At 44.6% G+C, this 15,825-nt stretch overlaps 1 protein-coding gene across 8 annotated transcripts in view; it reads right to left on the bottom strand.

The window, feature by feature from the left end:
- Window positions 1–15,825, bottom strand: part of KCNAB2 (potassium voltage-gated channel subfamily A regulatory beta subunit 2) — a 330,950-nt gene that overhangs the window by 44,545 nt on the left and 270,580 nt on the right. For all 8 annotated transcript variants that reach the window (XM_077458287.1, XM_077458289.1, XM_077458288.1 and 5 more), the window contains 5 exons: window positions 12,005–12,084; window positions 7,556–7,600; window positions 4,835–4,879; window positions 4,709–4,752; window positions 1,395–1,481 (listed from right to left, as the gene is read on the bottom strand). In XM_077458287.1, the coding sequence (XP_077314413.1) occupies window positions 1,395–1,481; window positions 4,709–4,752; window positions 4,835–4,879; window positions 7,556–7,600; window positions 12,005–12,084 (301 nt within the window). The remainder of the gene's footprint in view (window positions 1–1,394; window positions 1,482–4,708; window positions 4,753–4,834; window positions 4,880–7,555; window positions 7,601–12,004; window positions 12,085–15,825) is intronic.

Here is a 15,825-nt window from a genome sequence, read left to right as displayed (position 1 = left end):
GGGCTGATATGAGGGGTTGTTCCACATTCTCTAGAAATTCAGAACACGACCCAAATATCTGGAATGTATTTCAGGACTTTTAAGGTGCCAGAAAATCACCTTAATTACAAAATATCAATAATATGTGATTTTATGTTTGAAACGTTGTGTTTTTGTTACATTGTATTTCTCTCTGAATCGGCTGCCTTTAATTGGCTCTTCTATAGACGTCACACCGATGAACATTTTCATGAAGGTTCCGATTGCAGCCGATCTGTGAGATACGGCCCTCTGTCAGGCTGGCCATACACGGGCCGAATTTCAAAAGAATTTTCTTTTGATCAGAAGAAAATGTGTGCGCTTTGTGATCTGATGGCGCCACCATAGATTTCGAAATTCAGCCAACCCAAGCCCTCGATCACACCTCATCTTGCTACAGAAAATAATTTTCTTGGGCGGAAATTTTCTTTTCTTTTCCTCCCGGGAATCTTCTTTTTTTCCCGGGAATCTTCTTTTCTTTCCAGGAATTTTCTTTTCTTCCCGGGAATTTTCTTTTCTTTCTGGGAATTTTCTTTTCTTCCCGGGAATCTTCTTTTCTTTCCGGGAATCTGCTTTTCTTCCCGGGAATCTGCTTTTCTTCCCGGGAATCTGCTTTTCTTTCCGGGAATTTTCTTTTCTTTCCGTGAATCTTCTTTTCTTTCTGGGAATCTTCTTTTCTTCCCGGGAATCTTCTTTTCTTCCCGGGAATCTTCTTTTCTTCCCGGGAATCTTATTTTCTTCCCGGGAATTTTCTTTTCTTTCTGGGAATCTTCTTTTCTTCCCGGGAATCTGCTTTTCTTCCCGGGAATTTTCTTTTCTTTCCAGGAATTTACTTTTCTTCCCGTGAATCTTCTTTTCTTTCTGGGAATCTTCTTTTCTTCCCGGGAATTTTCTTTTCTTTCTGGGAATCTTCTTTTCTTCCCGGGAATCTTCTTTTCTTGCACATGCGCATTTCTTTTTTTCGATTACATTTCTCGCACGATTCTTCCGTCATCGATTAGAAAATCGTTAGTTTTTTTCAAAAATGTCCAATATGTCCAATTACTCAAATTTGACGGCCACACGAACATCGGCTGCTGCTGCTGCTGCATTAGCGGTAATGGTGCGAAATACGAACAGAAATTCTTAGATAAGATTTTCGAAAGAAAATTCTTTCGAGATTCGACCCGTGTATGGGCGGCGTTAGTTGGAAATTTGATTTTCTTTTGTTAAATGAGCAAATGGTGACCGGTGTGCGAGGATTCCACATGTGATCAGTCTTAGTGAACTGACCCCCCCCCCCCCCCCTCCCGGCTCATCACTTCAACCCCCATCATAGGAAATAATCCCAATCATATTCCATAGAAAGAATCAAATCTCTGGTGTATCGGTCTTACCTTCCATGGGCGTGTTGGGATCGGGGCGATTAGCAAACACTACATCCACATATTCTAGCTGGAGTCTTTCTAGAGAAGCTTTTAAACCTTGATAACGATTAAGCAGATCATTATTAACACATTACATGCCGCGTCTTCGGGAATATCTGCAACAGCAAGACTATTCGTCAATCGCTCGCCAATCACTGACCCAACGTTCGGCATTTCCGACCACGTGCACGCCTCTCATCCACCCACATACATTGCTGTGAAAACTCGGATATACCATTCCTCAATCAGACATTTAACGTGGTTGTAAACCCTTCTCTATCCCCAGATGATACACAGAGATGAAAACAAATCTCCCTACATATTGTACCTTTTTATCTGCAGTCTTCTCTTCTCTACAGCCGTTGCACGTCCAGAAATTTATACAGCTTGTCTGAGCTTTTTAGAATGTGAAGGGGATCTGATGTTACACTCTGCAGAGCTCAGTGAGAGCTGATTGGAGGAAAGGGGCACCCCCCCCCCCCGCCCTCCCCCTTCACATAGGAACAGAGCTGAAGCTATCAATCACAGGCTGCGTGCTGGAGCTTCCTCCCCTGTCACCATTTATCTCTTGGTGTCAGGAAAAGTCGTCAGAATGCAGATAGCAGAGGAAGGAGGCAGCGGACAGAAATCGCACTTACTAACGGCAGCTAGGCTGGCTATGCACTTTGAAAAGTTGCTCCAGAGATTAGTAAATGAGATAAAGCTTCACTTTGCAAAAAAAATTCCCAATCCTGTGCAAAAAAAAAAAGCAAACAGCATTTTTGCTTGCACACGATTGGACAATGGAAGTCAGCAGAGCTTTTGTTCATTTACTAAGCTCTGGAGCAACTGAACTTCCAAAGTGCACCGTCTATTTGCCTTTTAGTAAATCAGCCCCTCAGTGCTCTGACTGAGACAAGTACACACTATAGAGGGATACACTTTGTTCAGATTTCATGTCCGAGGTTTACAGCCACGTTAAGTGTCAGTATGATTGGCTGAATTTATAATAGGGGTTAGGGTTTTAGGGTTGGCGTTAGGGACAGGGTAGGGGTAGGGGTTTAAGTTTAGGGTTTTCCCTTAACCATTTGCCGACTGCTGCAGGCCGATATACGTCAGCACAATGACAGTGGTGGGCAAATGGGCGTACCTGTACGTCCCCTTTAATTGGCGGGGATAGCGGGTGTGCGCCCGCCGCGTACAGCGTGGCCGTGCCTGCGGGACCCGCGGAGTTGATGTCCGCCAGTCTCCCGGCGATCGTGTCACGGAGTAAACAATGTATGTAAACAAGGCATTTCCCCGTTCTGCCTTGTGACATGACAGAGATCACTGCTCCCTGTCATCGGGAGCGGTGATTGCCGTCATGTGAGTGGAAGCCCCTCCCCCCCAGTTAGAGTCAATCCCTAGGACACACTTAACCCTTTCATCGACCCCTAGTGTTTAACCCCTTCCCTGCCAGTGTCATTTACACAGTAATCAGTGCATTTTTATAGCACTGATCACTGTATAAATGACAATGGTCCCAAAATAGTGTCCAAAGTGTCTGCCATAATGTCGCAGTCCCGATAAAAATCGCAGATCGCCGCCATTACTAAAACGAAAAAAATTAATAATAAAAATGCCATAAAACTATCCCCTACTTTGTAGACGTAATAACTTTTGCACAAACCAATCAATAATCACTTACTGCGATTTTTTTACCAAAAATATGTAGAATACATATTGGCCTAAACTGAGGGGAAAAAAAGTGTTTTATATATTTTTGGGGGATATTTATTATAGCAAAAAGTAAAAAAAAAATGTTTTTTTTTTGTTTATAGCGCAAAAATTTAAAATTGCAGAGGAGATCAAATACCACCAAAAGAAAGCTCTATTTGTGGGGGGAAAAAAAAGGACATTGATTTTGTTTGGGTGCAACGTCGCACAACCGCGCAATTGTCAGTTAAAGTGACGCAGTGCTGAAACGCAAAAAAAGTGCTCTGGTCAGGAAAGGGGTAAAATCTTCCAGGGCTGAAGTAGTTAGTGTCTTTGTTATACCTTTTTTTTTTCTTCCTGGGTTGAAGTGGTTAAAGAAGAAGGCCAGGACTTAGAGCTTGGACTAGGTCAAATGTCAGGAGGTTTGTCCCCAAAGGTCAGTGGCTGTGTCCTCAAAGGTGAGATGTGTACCCAAAGGTCAGGAGGTGTGTCCTCAAAGGTCAGGAGGGGTGTCCCCAAAGGTCAGGGGGTGTGTCCCCAAAGGTCAGGGGGTGTGTCCCCAAAGGTCAGGGGGTGTGTCCTCAAAGGTCAGGAGGTGTGTCCTCAAAGGTCAGGAGGTGTGTCCTCAAAGGTCAGGAGGTGTGTCCCCAATGGTCAGGAGGTGTGTCCCCAATGGTCAGGAGGTGTGTCCCCAATGGTCAGGAGGTGTGTCCCCAATGGTCAGGAGGTGTCTCCTCAAAGGTCAGGAGGTGTCTCCTCAAAGGTCAGGAGGTGTGTCCTCAAATGTGAAGAGGTGTGTCCTCAAATGTGAAGAGGTGTGTCCTCAAATGTGAAGAGGTGTGTCCTCAAATGTGAAGAGGTGTGTCCTCAAATGTGAAGAGGTGAGTCCTCAAATGTGAAGAGGTGTGTCCCCAACGGTCAGGAGGTGTGTCCCCAAAGGTCAGGGTTGTGTCCACAAAGGTCAGGAGGCGTGGCTGACCCACATGTTACATTCTTCTGCTCTGAAATCACTTTATTAATAAGTGGTCATTGATTTCTAGTCCCGCAGGGCTCATTCACATTCTATATACACAGAGAAGGCAAGAAGAGGGTAAATGGAATTTATTTTTCCTCTTTACATTTATATACTTTTTCTAGGAAATGATCCACTGGCTCTAGAAAAGTATCCAACAAATATCAGAAAACACAAATCTTCTCACTGCATTTGTAAAAACTATTGGTTTGTTCTTAAAGGTCACTTCCACTAAATCTGACCCCGATACCGGTTGTCGTTGAATACTCGTTTTCTGAATATCCCTCCTATACATCTCAGAGACCCCGGTGCAGGGATTGTTCTGTTATAATTCGGCTTCCACTCTCCCTCACAAGGTCATATTAAAAGGTATTAATTAGCTATGCAATGGCCACCAAAGTAAAGCAGAACTGTGAATAGCGGTGGGGATGTCTCAGCATTGAAGTAGCTGAGAGATACAAGAACCCAGCAGGTGATCCCCCCATTTACCAACAGCCACTGTAATCCAAAGTAACAGGCTTGACTGCAAACCGGCTTTTTAAATTGCACCACTTCTTATACACAGAGCGGCAGATATAAGGGAGGGAAGGACACTTACCTTCAATGATATGTTTTCTGGATAAACCTCGCTCAGTTTCCGCCCTGGAATGTAGAAAAGCGTTATGGATGATTGGCTCCTATGTACAAACACACGAGGAGGTATAAAAAGGTTTGGATGACTTACTTTCCCCCCCAGAAAATTTTGGTTGTGATAACCAAACTGGACCGTCTAGAAAAGAACAGAAACAAAAAAAAAAAAAAGACAACAAAATTAACATTACATTTTTTTTTTTGTGTGACATAAGATATACAAGACATAAGGGGAAAATTTTAGATTTTTCTATTTTTTTTTTTTTTATTTGACTTATAGATGTTGATAACAACATATATACAATTAGGAGCACACTTGCCAACCGCAATAAAAAAAAAAAAAAATAATGATTATATACAAAACTCACATCACTAACATCATGATGTCAATTCCGGTCCATGCTGGAAGTAAACATTTTTTATTTCTTTTTTCTTATCTTTTTTTTTTTTTTTTTTTTTTTTTTTTAAGCGAAAGATCAAGGGACAGTGTAAAAATTAAAATAAATAAGAAAAAAAAAAAAGTATTAAAGCGCCTCCATCCCTCGCAGAAGTGAACGCATACACAAGTTGTGCATGCCTATGTAAACGATATTCGCACCACACGTAAAGTATCAATTCCGGTCCATGCTGGAAGTAAACATTTTTTATTTTTTATTTTTTTTATTTTTTTATTTTTTTTTTAAGCGAAAGATCAAGGGACAGTGTAAAAATTAAAATAAATAAGAAAAAAAAAAGTATTAAAGCGCCTCCATCCCTCGCAGAAGCTAACGCAAGTTGTGCATGCCTATGTAAACAATATTCGCACCACACGTGAGGTATCGCTGTGAACGAGTACGAGCAATAATTCTAGTGCTAGACCCTCTGTAACTCTAAACTGGTAACCTGCAAAAAGCGTTTCGAGAATCCCTTATGGAGATTTTTAAGCACCGTAGTTTGTCACCATTCCGTTAGTGTGCGCAATTTGAAAGAGTGACATGTTAGGTATCTATTTACTCGGCGTGATGTCATCTTTCACATTTTACAAACAAACTGGAGTAAATATTCAGTTTTGTTCTTTAATTCATCAAAATTTAATTTTTTTTTTTTCCCCAAAACAGTTTTATTTGCAAAACAAATACCAGGCGACATAAAAAAAATTGCAGCAATTGCCATTTTATTCTCTAGGGTCTCTGCTAAAAAATATATATATAATGTTTTGGAGGTTCTAGTAAAATATACTAATGTACACTTGTAAATAAAAAGTGCAGAAAAAAGCCCGCCCGTCAAGTGGTTAAACAACATATGCTGTGTTGATGTGTCTATAGTAAAATAGTTTTTATCCAATAACTTTAACCCCTTGTCTACCAGGGGCCATGTTTTTATTTTTTTGAACACGTAAAATATCTGCAATTTTTTCTAGAAATTACTGTAAACTCACAAAATCATATATATATATGTATATATATATATATATATATATATATATATATATATATATATATACACACATATATATATATATATATATATATATTTTTTTTTTTTTTTTTAAAGCACAGACAAAATAAAATATTATATTATAATAATAATAATAATAATAAAATAGACAGGAAAATAAAATGGTGGTCATTTCAAGTTTTTTTTTTTTTTTTTTTTATTGTTGCATGAGAGCCATTTTTTTTCTTTTTTGAACATGTAAAAAAATCTGTATTTTTTTTCTATAAATTACTGTAAACTAGTACAAGTATATATATATTTTTTGAGCACAGACACTGGAAAGGAAAATGTTGGTCATTTCAATTTTTTTTTTTTATTGTCGCATGAGGGGCATTTTTTTTTTCTTTTTTGAACACATGTAAAAAAAATATGCATTTTTTTTTTCTAGAAATGACTGTAAACTCGCAAAAGTGTATATATATATATATATATATATATATATATATATATATATATATATATATATATATATATATAATTTTTTTTTTTTTTTCAAAAGCACAGACCCTGGAAAATAAAATGGTGGTGATTTCAAATTTTTTTTTTTTTATGTTGCATGAGAGTTGCGCACATATTTACCAATTGCATTTTTGAGGAAAAATACACTGAGTACAATTTTAGTGCAAAACACAATATTATACCCAATTTTTTGGTAAAATATAAGATTCTCCATAGGCGATGCTCTAAAAACCTTTACAAGTAATCGGGTTAGAGTTACATGTGTAGAATTATTGATCTCATTCGCAATGATACTTCACACGTGTGCAGCAATTGATGTTTAAATACACGCAACTTGCCCTATGATAATGATAAAGTCGCTCCCATTCACATTCACTGGGCACATGGACACAGAGAAACAAACAGCTATTTATTCAGAATAACAAAAGGTCGGGATCTGCTACAAAGTTACAATCCCTGCAATGTACAGAGATCACTCAGAGGGGGAGGGGTTTCTCAAATAAGGCGGAGTTACTCTTTATCTTCTATTCTAGCTCCGTATCGGATGGTTTATGAAGCTCGTTGTTCAGTTTATCATTTTTAAGCTTTAATCAAGATAAAAAAATAAAAAAATAAAATGTAATAAAACCCCCTGTGAATGCAGGGTGCCGGTATACCTCTGTACATAGCGCGTCATTTAATATCCTCTAATGGCGTTTCCACCTTCCGCCGAGCAGAGCGTGCGAGTTTAATACCCGCCGAGATATCAAGAAATTAAGCGGCGGTATTTGGCGGCATTAATAATTCACGGCAGTTCTTTTTTTTCGCTCCTGAGCAAGAAGTGTGCAGATGAAACTGGTCACCGCATTAAAGATTCATCACACAAAGTGCAAATAATTACCTCCAACCTTTCTTCTTGATGATGTTTCCTAATACGACTTCTGCCCTGAGAATGACACAAAGAGAGGTGAGGACCCGACCGTGAGGACGTGAGCAGGGATTGGCGAATGAGAGGTGATCAAAAGACAAACAAAAAAAGAAAATGGAATAAAAATGCAACCAAAAAAAAATTACAACACTATTTACATTTTTTTTTTTAATAATCGATGCAAACTCCCCCCATCCATCCATCTATTCATGTCTCCATGCTTTATTTTGTTGAGAAATACCTTTGAAACGCCTCCCCACCCCTCCAGCATTTCTAGCCGTGGCCATCATGAGTAGGGGGGAGATGATTCATGAAGCATTTACATCCTGGAATCAATCTGCCCTTAGCTGAGGATCAGGAGGGTGTGATTAGCTGAGAAACCCCCTCTTCCCATCTGGGGCGTATGACACTATTTTTGTCTCCGACCGTCTTCTGTATCATGTCTGCATTCTCTGACCATCTCCTGTACCATGTCTGCAGTCTCTGACCATCTCATGTAGTATGTCTGCAGTCTCTGAGCATGTACAATAGCATGCCTACAGTCTCTAAGCAGATCCTTTATTTTGTATGCAGTCTCTGAACATCTCCTGTGTCATGTCTGCAGTCACTGACCAACTCCTGTATCATGTCCACAGTCTCTGACCATCTCCTGTATCATGTCTGCAGTCGCTGACCGTCTCCTGTATCATGTCTGCAGTCTCTGACCGTCTCCTGTAGCATGTCCGCAGTCTCTGACCAACTCCAGTATCATGTCCGCAGTCTCTGACCAACTCCTGTAGCATGTCTGCAGTCTCTGACCATCTCCTGTATCATGTCTGTAGTCTCTGACCAACTCCTGTAGCATGTCTGCAGTCTCTGACCATCTCCTGTATCATGTCTGTAGTCTCTGACCAACTCCTGTATCATGTCTGTAGTCTCTGACCATCTCCTGTATCATGTCTGTAGTCTCTGACCATCTTATGTAGTATTCCTGCAGTCTCTGAGCATGTACAATAGCATGACTACAGTCTCTAAGCATATCCTTTATTATGTCTGCAGTCTCTGACCATCTCCTGTACCATGTCTGCAGTCTCTGACCATCTCCTGTACCATGTCTGCAGTCTCTGACCATCTCCTGTATCATGTCCACAGTCTCTGACCATCTCCTGTATCATGTCTGCAGTCTCTGACCGTCTCCTGTATCATGTCTGCAGTCTCTGACCGTCTCCTGTATCATGTCTGCAGTCTCTGACCGTCTCCTGTATCATGTCTGCAGTCTCTGACCGTCTCCTGTATCATGTCTGCAGTCTCTGACCGTCTCCTGTATCATGTCTGCAGTCTCTGACCGTCTCCTGTATCATGTCTGCAGTCTCTGACCGTCTCCTGTATCATGTCTGCAGTCTCTGACCGTCTCCTGTACCATGTCTGCAGTCTCTGACCATCTCCTGTAGTTCTTTGGTCTGATGTATATCACATAGGAATTATTAATATAGGTTTCAGACAAAGGAATGCCGTCCCGGCCCCATGAGGTCTCTGAGTCCCGGGGTGTAGATATCAGATCCTCCTCCATACAATGAGAACGGAATGGTTTCTGGCCCTCAATGGACTCCTCTGGGAATTCTCTGATGTCCTCCATACAGGGAAGATCTCGGAGGACAGACAGCGGGCGTCTCATATGGAGAATCATCTGAAGGGGAATTAATGATGGTAATCTCCACACTCGGCATCACTTCATTTCAGGCCGGAAATTACAGCAAAAAAAAAAAAAAAAAAAAACGTCTTTTCTACAGAAATGAAAATTCTCAGAAATTCTGATACAAACGGAGAACAAAGAGATTTTCATGGAAAAGGATTTGTAACTCAATTATTGTCTTCACTGTGATGTCCAAATTCTGCTCCATTTATTGGCGCCGGTTAATGGGGGAAGCCGCTTTCATCTTCACATCAGTATGTGTCACCATTTTCTTTTCCTCTTCTGTTTCCAAGAAAATAGCGGTTCCTTCAGTCATGTACAGCGGCGCAGGCTCCTCCATGGAATTAAAACTGCTCAGGGCCGGATCTAGCCTGTCTGATGTGGGGGCGCAGTAAAAAAAAAAAAATGTCAAGGGGGCAGAGGACAAGGGGTCAGCAGGGCAAAGGATGGGAGGACAGCAGAGCAAAGGGTGGGAGGTCAGCAGGGGATTGTACAGGAATCGGTAGGGCAGTGTACAGGGAATAAGTAGAACAGAGTATTGGGGTCTGGAGGAGCAGAGGACAGGGATCACTGCTAGAGGAGCAGAGAACAGGGGTCACGGATGGAGGTCAGAGGACAGGGATCACTGATGGAGGACAGAGGACAGAGATCACCAATGGAGGACAGAGGACAGGGATCACCGATGGAGGACAAAGGACAGGGATCACCGATGGAGGACAGAGGACAGGGATCACCGATGGAGGACAGAGGACAGGGATCACCGATGAAGGACAGAGGACAGGGGTCACCGATGGAGGACAGAGGACAGGGATCACCGATGAAGGACAGAGGACAGGGGTCACCGATGGAGGACAGAGGACAGAGATCACCGATGGAGGACAGAGGACAGGGATCACCGATGGAGGACAGAGGACAGGGATCACCGATGGAGGACAGAGGACAGGGATCACCGATGGAGGACAGAGGACAGGGGTCACCGATGGAGGACAGAGGACAGGGGTCACCGATGGAGGACAGGGGTCACCGATGGAGGACAGGGGTCACCGATGGAGGACAGGGGTCACCGATGAAGGACAGAGGACAGGGGTCACCGATGGAGGACAGAGGACAGAGATCACCAATGGAGGACAGAGGACAGGGATCACCGATGGAGGACAGAGGACAGGGATCACCGATGGAGGACAGAGGACAGAGATCACCAATGGAGGACAGAGGACAGGGATCACCGACGGAGGACAGAGGACAGGGATCACCGACGGAGGACAGAGGACAGGGATCACCGATGGAGGACAGAGGACAGGGATCACCGATGGAGGACAGAGGACAGGGATCACCGATGGAGGACAGAGGACAGGGATCACCGATGGAGGACAGAGGACAGGGATCACCGATGGAGGACAGGGATCACCGATGGAGGACAGGGATCACCGATGGAGGACAGGGATCACCGATGGAGGACAGAGGACAGGGATCACCGATGGAGGACAGGGATCACCGATGGAGGACAGAGGACAGGGATCACCGATGGAGGACAGAGGACAGGGATCACCGATGGAGGACAGAGGACAGGGATCACCGATGGAGGACAGGGATCACTGCTAGAGGAGCAGAGGACAGGGGTCACCGCTGGAGGAGCAGAGGACAGGGGTCACTGCTGGAGGAGCAGAGGACAGGGGTCACTGCTGGAGGAGCAGAGGACAGGGGTCACTGCTGGAGGAGCAGAGGACAGGGATCACTGCTAGAGGAGCAGAGGACAGGGGTCACCGCTGGAGGAGCAGAGGACAGGGGTCACTGCTGGAGGAGCAGAGGACAGGGGTCACTGCTGGAGGAGCAGAGGACAGGGGTCACTGCTGGAGGAGCAGAGGACAGGGATCACCGATGGAGGACAGAGGACAGGGATCACCGATGGAGGACAGAGGACAGGGATCACCGATGGAGGATAGAGGACAGGGATCACCGATGGAGGACAGGGATCACCGATGGAGGAGCAGAGGACAGGGATCACCGATGGAGGACAGAGGACAGGGATCAAAGATGGAGGACAGAGGACAGGGATCAAAGATGGAGGACAGGGATCACTGCTAGAGGAGCAGAGGACAGGGGTCACCGCTGGAGGAGCAGAGGACAGGGGTCACTGCTGGAGGAGCAGAGGACAGGGATCACCGATGGAGGAGCAGAGGACAGGGATCACCGCCGGAGAGGCAGAGGACAGGGATCACCGCTGGAGAGGCAGAGGACAGGGATCACCGCTGGAGAGGCAGAGGACAGAGGACAGGGATCACTGCTGGAGAGGCAGAGGCGAGAGCCATGATCTGCCTGCATTGCACAGAGAAGCACAGAGACCCAGTGATGAAATCTTAAGGTTTGTGTTGGAAGCCATTTGTTTTTTTGCATAGAATTGAATTAGCATGCTGGTGAGAAAGGAAAGAAGAACGATTGAAGTCAATCATCGGCTCCAACTCTGCTCAGCTCCAGGGATGACTAATAAAAACGATCATGTGAATTGGACAATTTAGGTTTGTTGCCCAAAGCAACCCGATTTTTGAGGTCGTTTTAAACGGTGAGGGTTCCTGGATTACCATTGGTGAGAACCCCGATCCTCGATCTTCATAAAACAGCCTCTCCGTTCCACCCAAGCCGAGAAAAATCAAGGAATGTGATTGGTGCAGATAATTCTGATATGAAGCCCAGCGATTGGAGGAAACCAATATACATTTATGGCAGACAATAGAGGTTAATTCTTTACTTACTTCCCTGCAGCGTAGACCTCAGCCGTGTCAAAAAGGTTAATTCCGTTATCGTACGCCAACGTCATCAACTGCTCGGCCATCTGCAAAACCAACATCAGCACAGGTCAGAGAGTAAGTGATACGCTATAACATACGACACTCAACGGACACTTTATTAGGTACACCTGATTGGTAACACAAATTACTAATCAGCCAATCACACGGCAGCAACTCAATGCATTTAGGCCTCTAGACGTGGTGAAGACGACTTGCTGAAGTTCAAACTAAGCATCAGAATGGGGAAGAAAGGGGATCTGGGTGACTTTGAACGTGGCATGGATGTTGGTGGAAGATGGGCCATTCTGAGTATTTCTGGGATTTTCACACAAAACCATCTCTCGGGTTTACAGAGAATGGTGGGAAAAGAGAAAATATACAGTGAGCGGCAGTTGTGTGGAGGAAAATGCCTTGTTGGGGTCAGAGGAGAATGGGCAGACTGGTTCCAGATGATAGAAAGACAACAGTAACTCAGATAACCTCTCGTTACACACAAGGTATGCAGAATACCATCTCTGAACACACAACACATCCAACCTTGAAGCAGATGGGCTACAGCAGCAGAAGACCGCACCAGGTGCCACTCCTGTCAGCTAAGAACAGGAAACTGAGGCTACACCTAAGCAAGAGGCACCACTAACCAAACACTGTCATGAAGACCAAGGAACTCTCCAAACAAGTAAGGGACAATGTTGTTGAGAAGTACAAGTCAGGGTTGGGTTATAAAAAGAAATCTCCAAATCTTTGTTGATCTCTAGGAGCTCCATCACATCTATCATAACCAAATGGAAAGAACATGGCACAACAGCAAACCTGCCAAGAGACGGCCGAACACCAAAACTCACAGAGCGGGCAAGAAGGGCATTAATCAGAGAGGAGCACAGAGACCTAAGGTAACCCTGGAGGAGCTGCAGAGTTCCACAGCAGAGACTGGAGTATCTGTACATAGGAGGACAATAAGCCGTACGCTCCATAGAGTTGGGCTTTATGGCAGAGTGGCCAGAAGAAAGACATTACTTTCAGCAAAAAATGAAATGGAACGCTTTGAGTTTGTGAAAAGGCATGTGGGAGACTCCCAAAATGTATGGAGGAAGGTGATCTGGTCTGATGTATGGAGGAAGGTGATCTGGTCTGATGTATGGAGGAAGGTGATCTGGTCTGATGTATGGAGGAAGGTGATCTGCTCTGATGTATGGAGGAAGGTGATCTGCTCTGATGTATGGAGGAAGGTGATCTGCTCTGATGTATGGAGGAAGGTGATCTGGTCTGATGTATGGAGGAAGGTGATCTGGTCTGATGTATGGAGGAAGGTGATCTGCTCTGATGTATGGAGGAAGGTGATCTGGTCTGATGTATGGAGGAAGGTGATCTGGTCTGATGTATGGAGGAAGGTGATCTGCTCTGATGTATGGAGGAAGGTGATCTGCTCTGATGTATGGAGGAAGGTGATCTGCTCTGATGTATGGAGGAAGGTGATCTGCTCTGATGTATGGAGGAAGGTGATCTGGTCTGATGTATGGAGGAAGGTGATCTGGTCTGATGTATGGAGGAAGGTGATCTGCTCTGATGTATGGAGGAAGGTGATCTGGTCTGATGTATGGAGGAAGGTGATCTGCTCTGATGTATGGAGGAAGGTGATCTGGTCTGATGTATGGAGGAAGGTGATCTGGTCTGATGTATGGAGGAAGGTGATCTCCTCTGATGTATGGAGGAAGGTGATCTGGTCTGATGTATGGAGGAAGGTGCTCTGGTCTGATGTATGGAGGAAGGTGATCTGCTCTGATGTATGGAGGAAGGTGATCTGGTCTGATGTATGGAGGAAGGTGATCTGGTCTGATGTATAGAGGAAGGTGATCTGCTCTGATGTATGGAGGAAGGTGCTCTGCTCTGATGTATGGAGGAAGGTGATCTGCTCTGATGTATGGAGGAAGGTGATCTGGTCTGATGTATGGAGGAAGGTGATCTGCTCTGATGTACGGAGGAAGGTGATCTGCTCTGATGTATGGAGGAAGGTGATCTGGTCTGATGTATGGAGGAAGGTGATCTGCTCTGATGTACGGAGGAAGGTGATCTGGTCTGATGTATGGATGAAGGTGATCTGGTCTGATGTATGGATGAAGGTGATCTGGTCTGATGTATGGATGAAGGTGATCTGGTCTGATGTATGGAGGAAGGTGATCTGGTCTGATGTATGGAGGAAGGTGATCTGGTCTGATGTATGGAGGAAGGTGATCTGGGCTGATGTATGGAGGAAGGTGATCTGGTCTGATGTATGGAGGAAGGTGATCTGGTCTGATGTATGGATGAAGGTGATCTGGTCTGATGTATGGAGGAAGGTGATCTGGTCTGATGTATGGATGAAGGTGATCTGGTCTGATGTATGGAGGAAGGTGATCTGGTCTGATGTATGGAGGAAGGTGATCTGGTCTGATGTATGGAGGAAGGTGATCTGGTCTGATGTATGGAGGAAGGTGATCTGGGCTGATGTATGGAGGAAGGTGATCTGGTCTGATGTATGGAGGAAGGTGATCTGGTCTGATGTATGGAGGAAGGTGATCTGCTCTGATGTATGGAGGAAGGTGATCTGCTCTGATGTATGGAGGAAGGTGATCTGCTCTGATGTATGGAGGAAGGTGATCTGCTCTGATGTATGGAGGAAGGTGATCTGCTCTGATGTATGGAGGAAGGTGATCTGGGCTGATGTATGGAGGAAGGTGATCTGGGCTGATGTATGGAGGAAGGTGATCTGGGCTGATGTATGGAGGAAGGTGATCTGCTCTGATGTATGGAGGAAGGTGATCTGCTCTGATGTATGGAGGAAGGTGATCTGGGCTGATGTATGGAGGAAGGTGATCTGGGCTGATGTATGGAGGAAGGTGATCTGCTCTGATGTATGGAGGAAGGTGATCTGGGCTGATGTATGGAGGAAGGTGATCTGGTCTGATGTATGGAGGAAGGTGATCTGCTCTGATGTATGGAGGAAGGTGATCTGGTCTGATGTATGGAGGAAGGTGATCTGGTCTGATGTATGGAGGAAGGTGATCTGGTCTGATGTATGGAGGAAGGTGCTCTGGTCTGATGTATGGAGGAAGGTGATCTGGTCTGATGTATGGAGGAAGGTGCTCTGGTCTGATGTATGGAGGAAGGTGATCTGCTCTGATGTATGGAGGAAGGTGATCTGGTCTGATGTATGGAGGAAGGTGATCTGCTTTGATGTATGGAGGAAGGTGATCTGGTCTGATGTATGGAGGAAGGTGATCTGGTCTGATGTATGGAGGAAGGTGATCTGGTCTGATGTATGGAGGAAGGTGCTCTGGTCTTATGTATGGAGGAAGGTGATCTGGTCTGATGTATGGAGGAAGGTGCTCTGGTCTGATGTATGGAGGAAGGTGATCTGCTCTGATGTATGGAGGAAGGTGATCTGGTCTGATGTATGGAGGAAGGTGATCTGCTCTGATGTATGGAGGAAGGTGATCTGGTCTGATGTATGGAGGAAGGTGATCTGCTTTGATGTATGGAGGAAGGTGATCTGGTCTGATGTATGGAGGAAGGTGATCTGGTCTGATGTATGGAGGAAGGTGATCTGGTCTGATGTATGGAGGAAGGTGATCTGGTCTGATGTATGGAGGAAGGTGATCTGGTCTGATGTATGGAGGAAGGTGATCTGGTCTGATGTATGGAGGAAGGTGCTCTGGTCTGATGTATGGAGGAAGGTGATCTGGTCTGATGTATGGAGGAAGGTGATCTGGTCTGATGTATGGAGGAAGGTGATCTGGTCTGATGTA

Source organism: Lithobates pipiens, unplaced genomic scaffold (genome assembly GCF_037356315.1).
Source record: "Lithobates pipiens isolate NorthernLeopardFrog02 unplaced genomic scaffold, aLitPip1_a1.2 Scaffold_27, whole genome shotgun sequence".
Classification (NCBI taxonomy): domain Eukaryota; kingdom Metazoa; phylum Chordata; class Amphibia; order Anura; family Ranidae; genus Lithobates; species Lithobates pipiens.
This window is presented reverse-complemented; position numbering and strand designations above follow the sequence as displayed.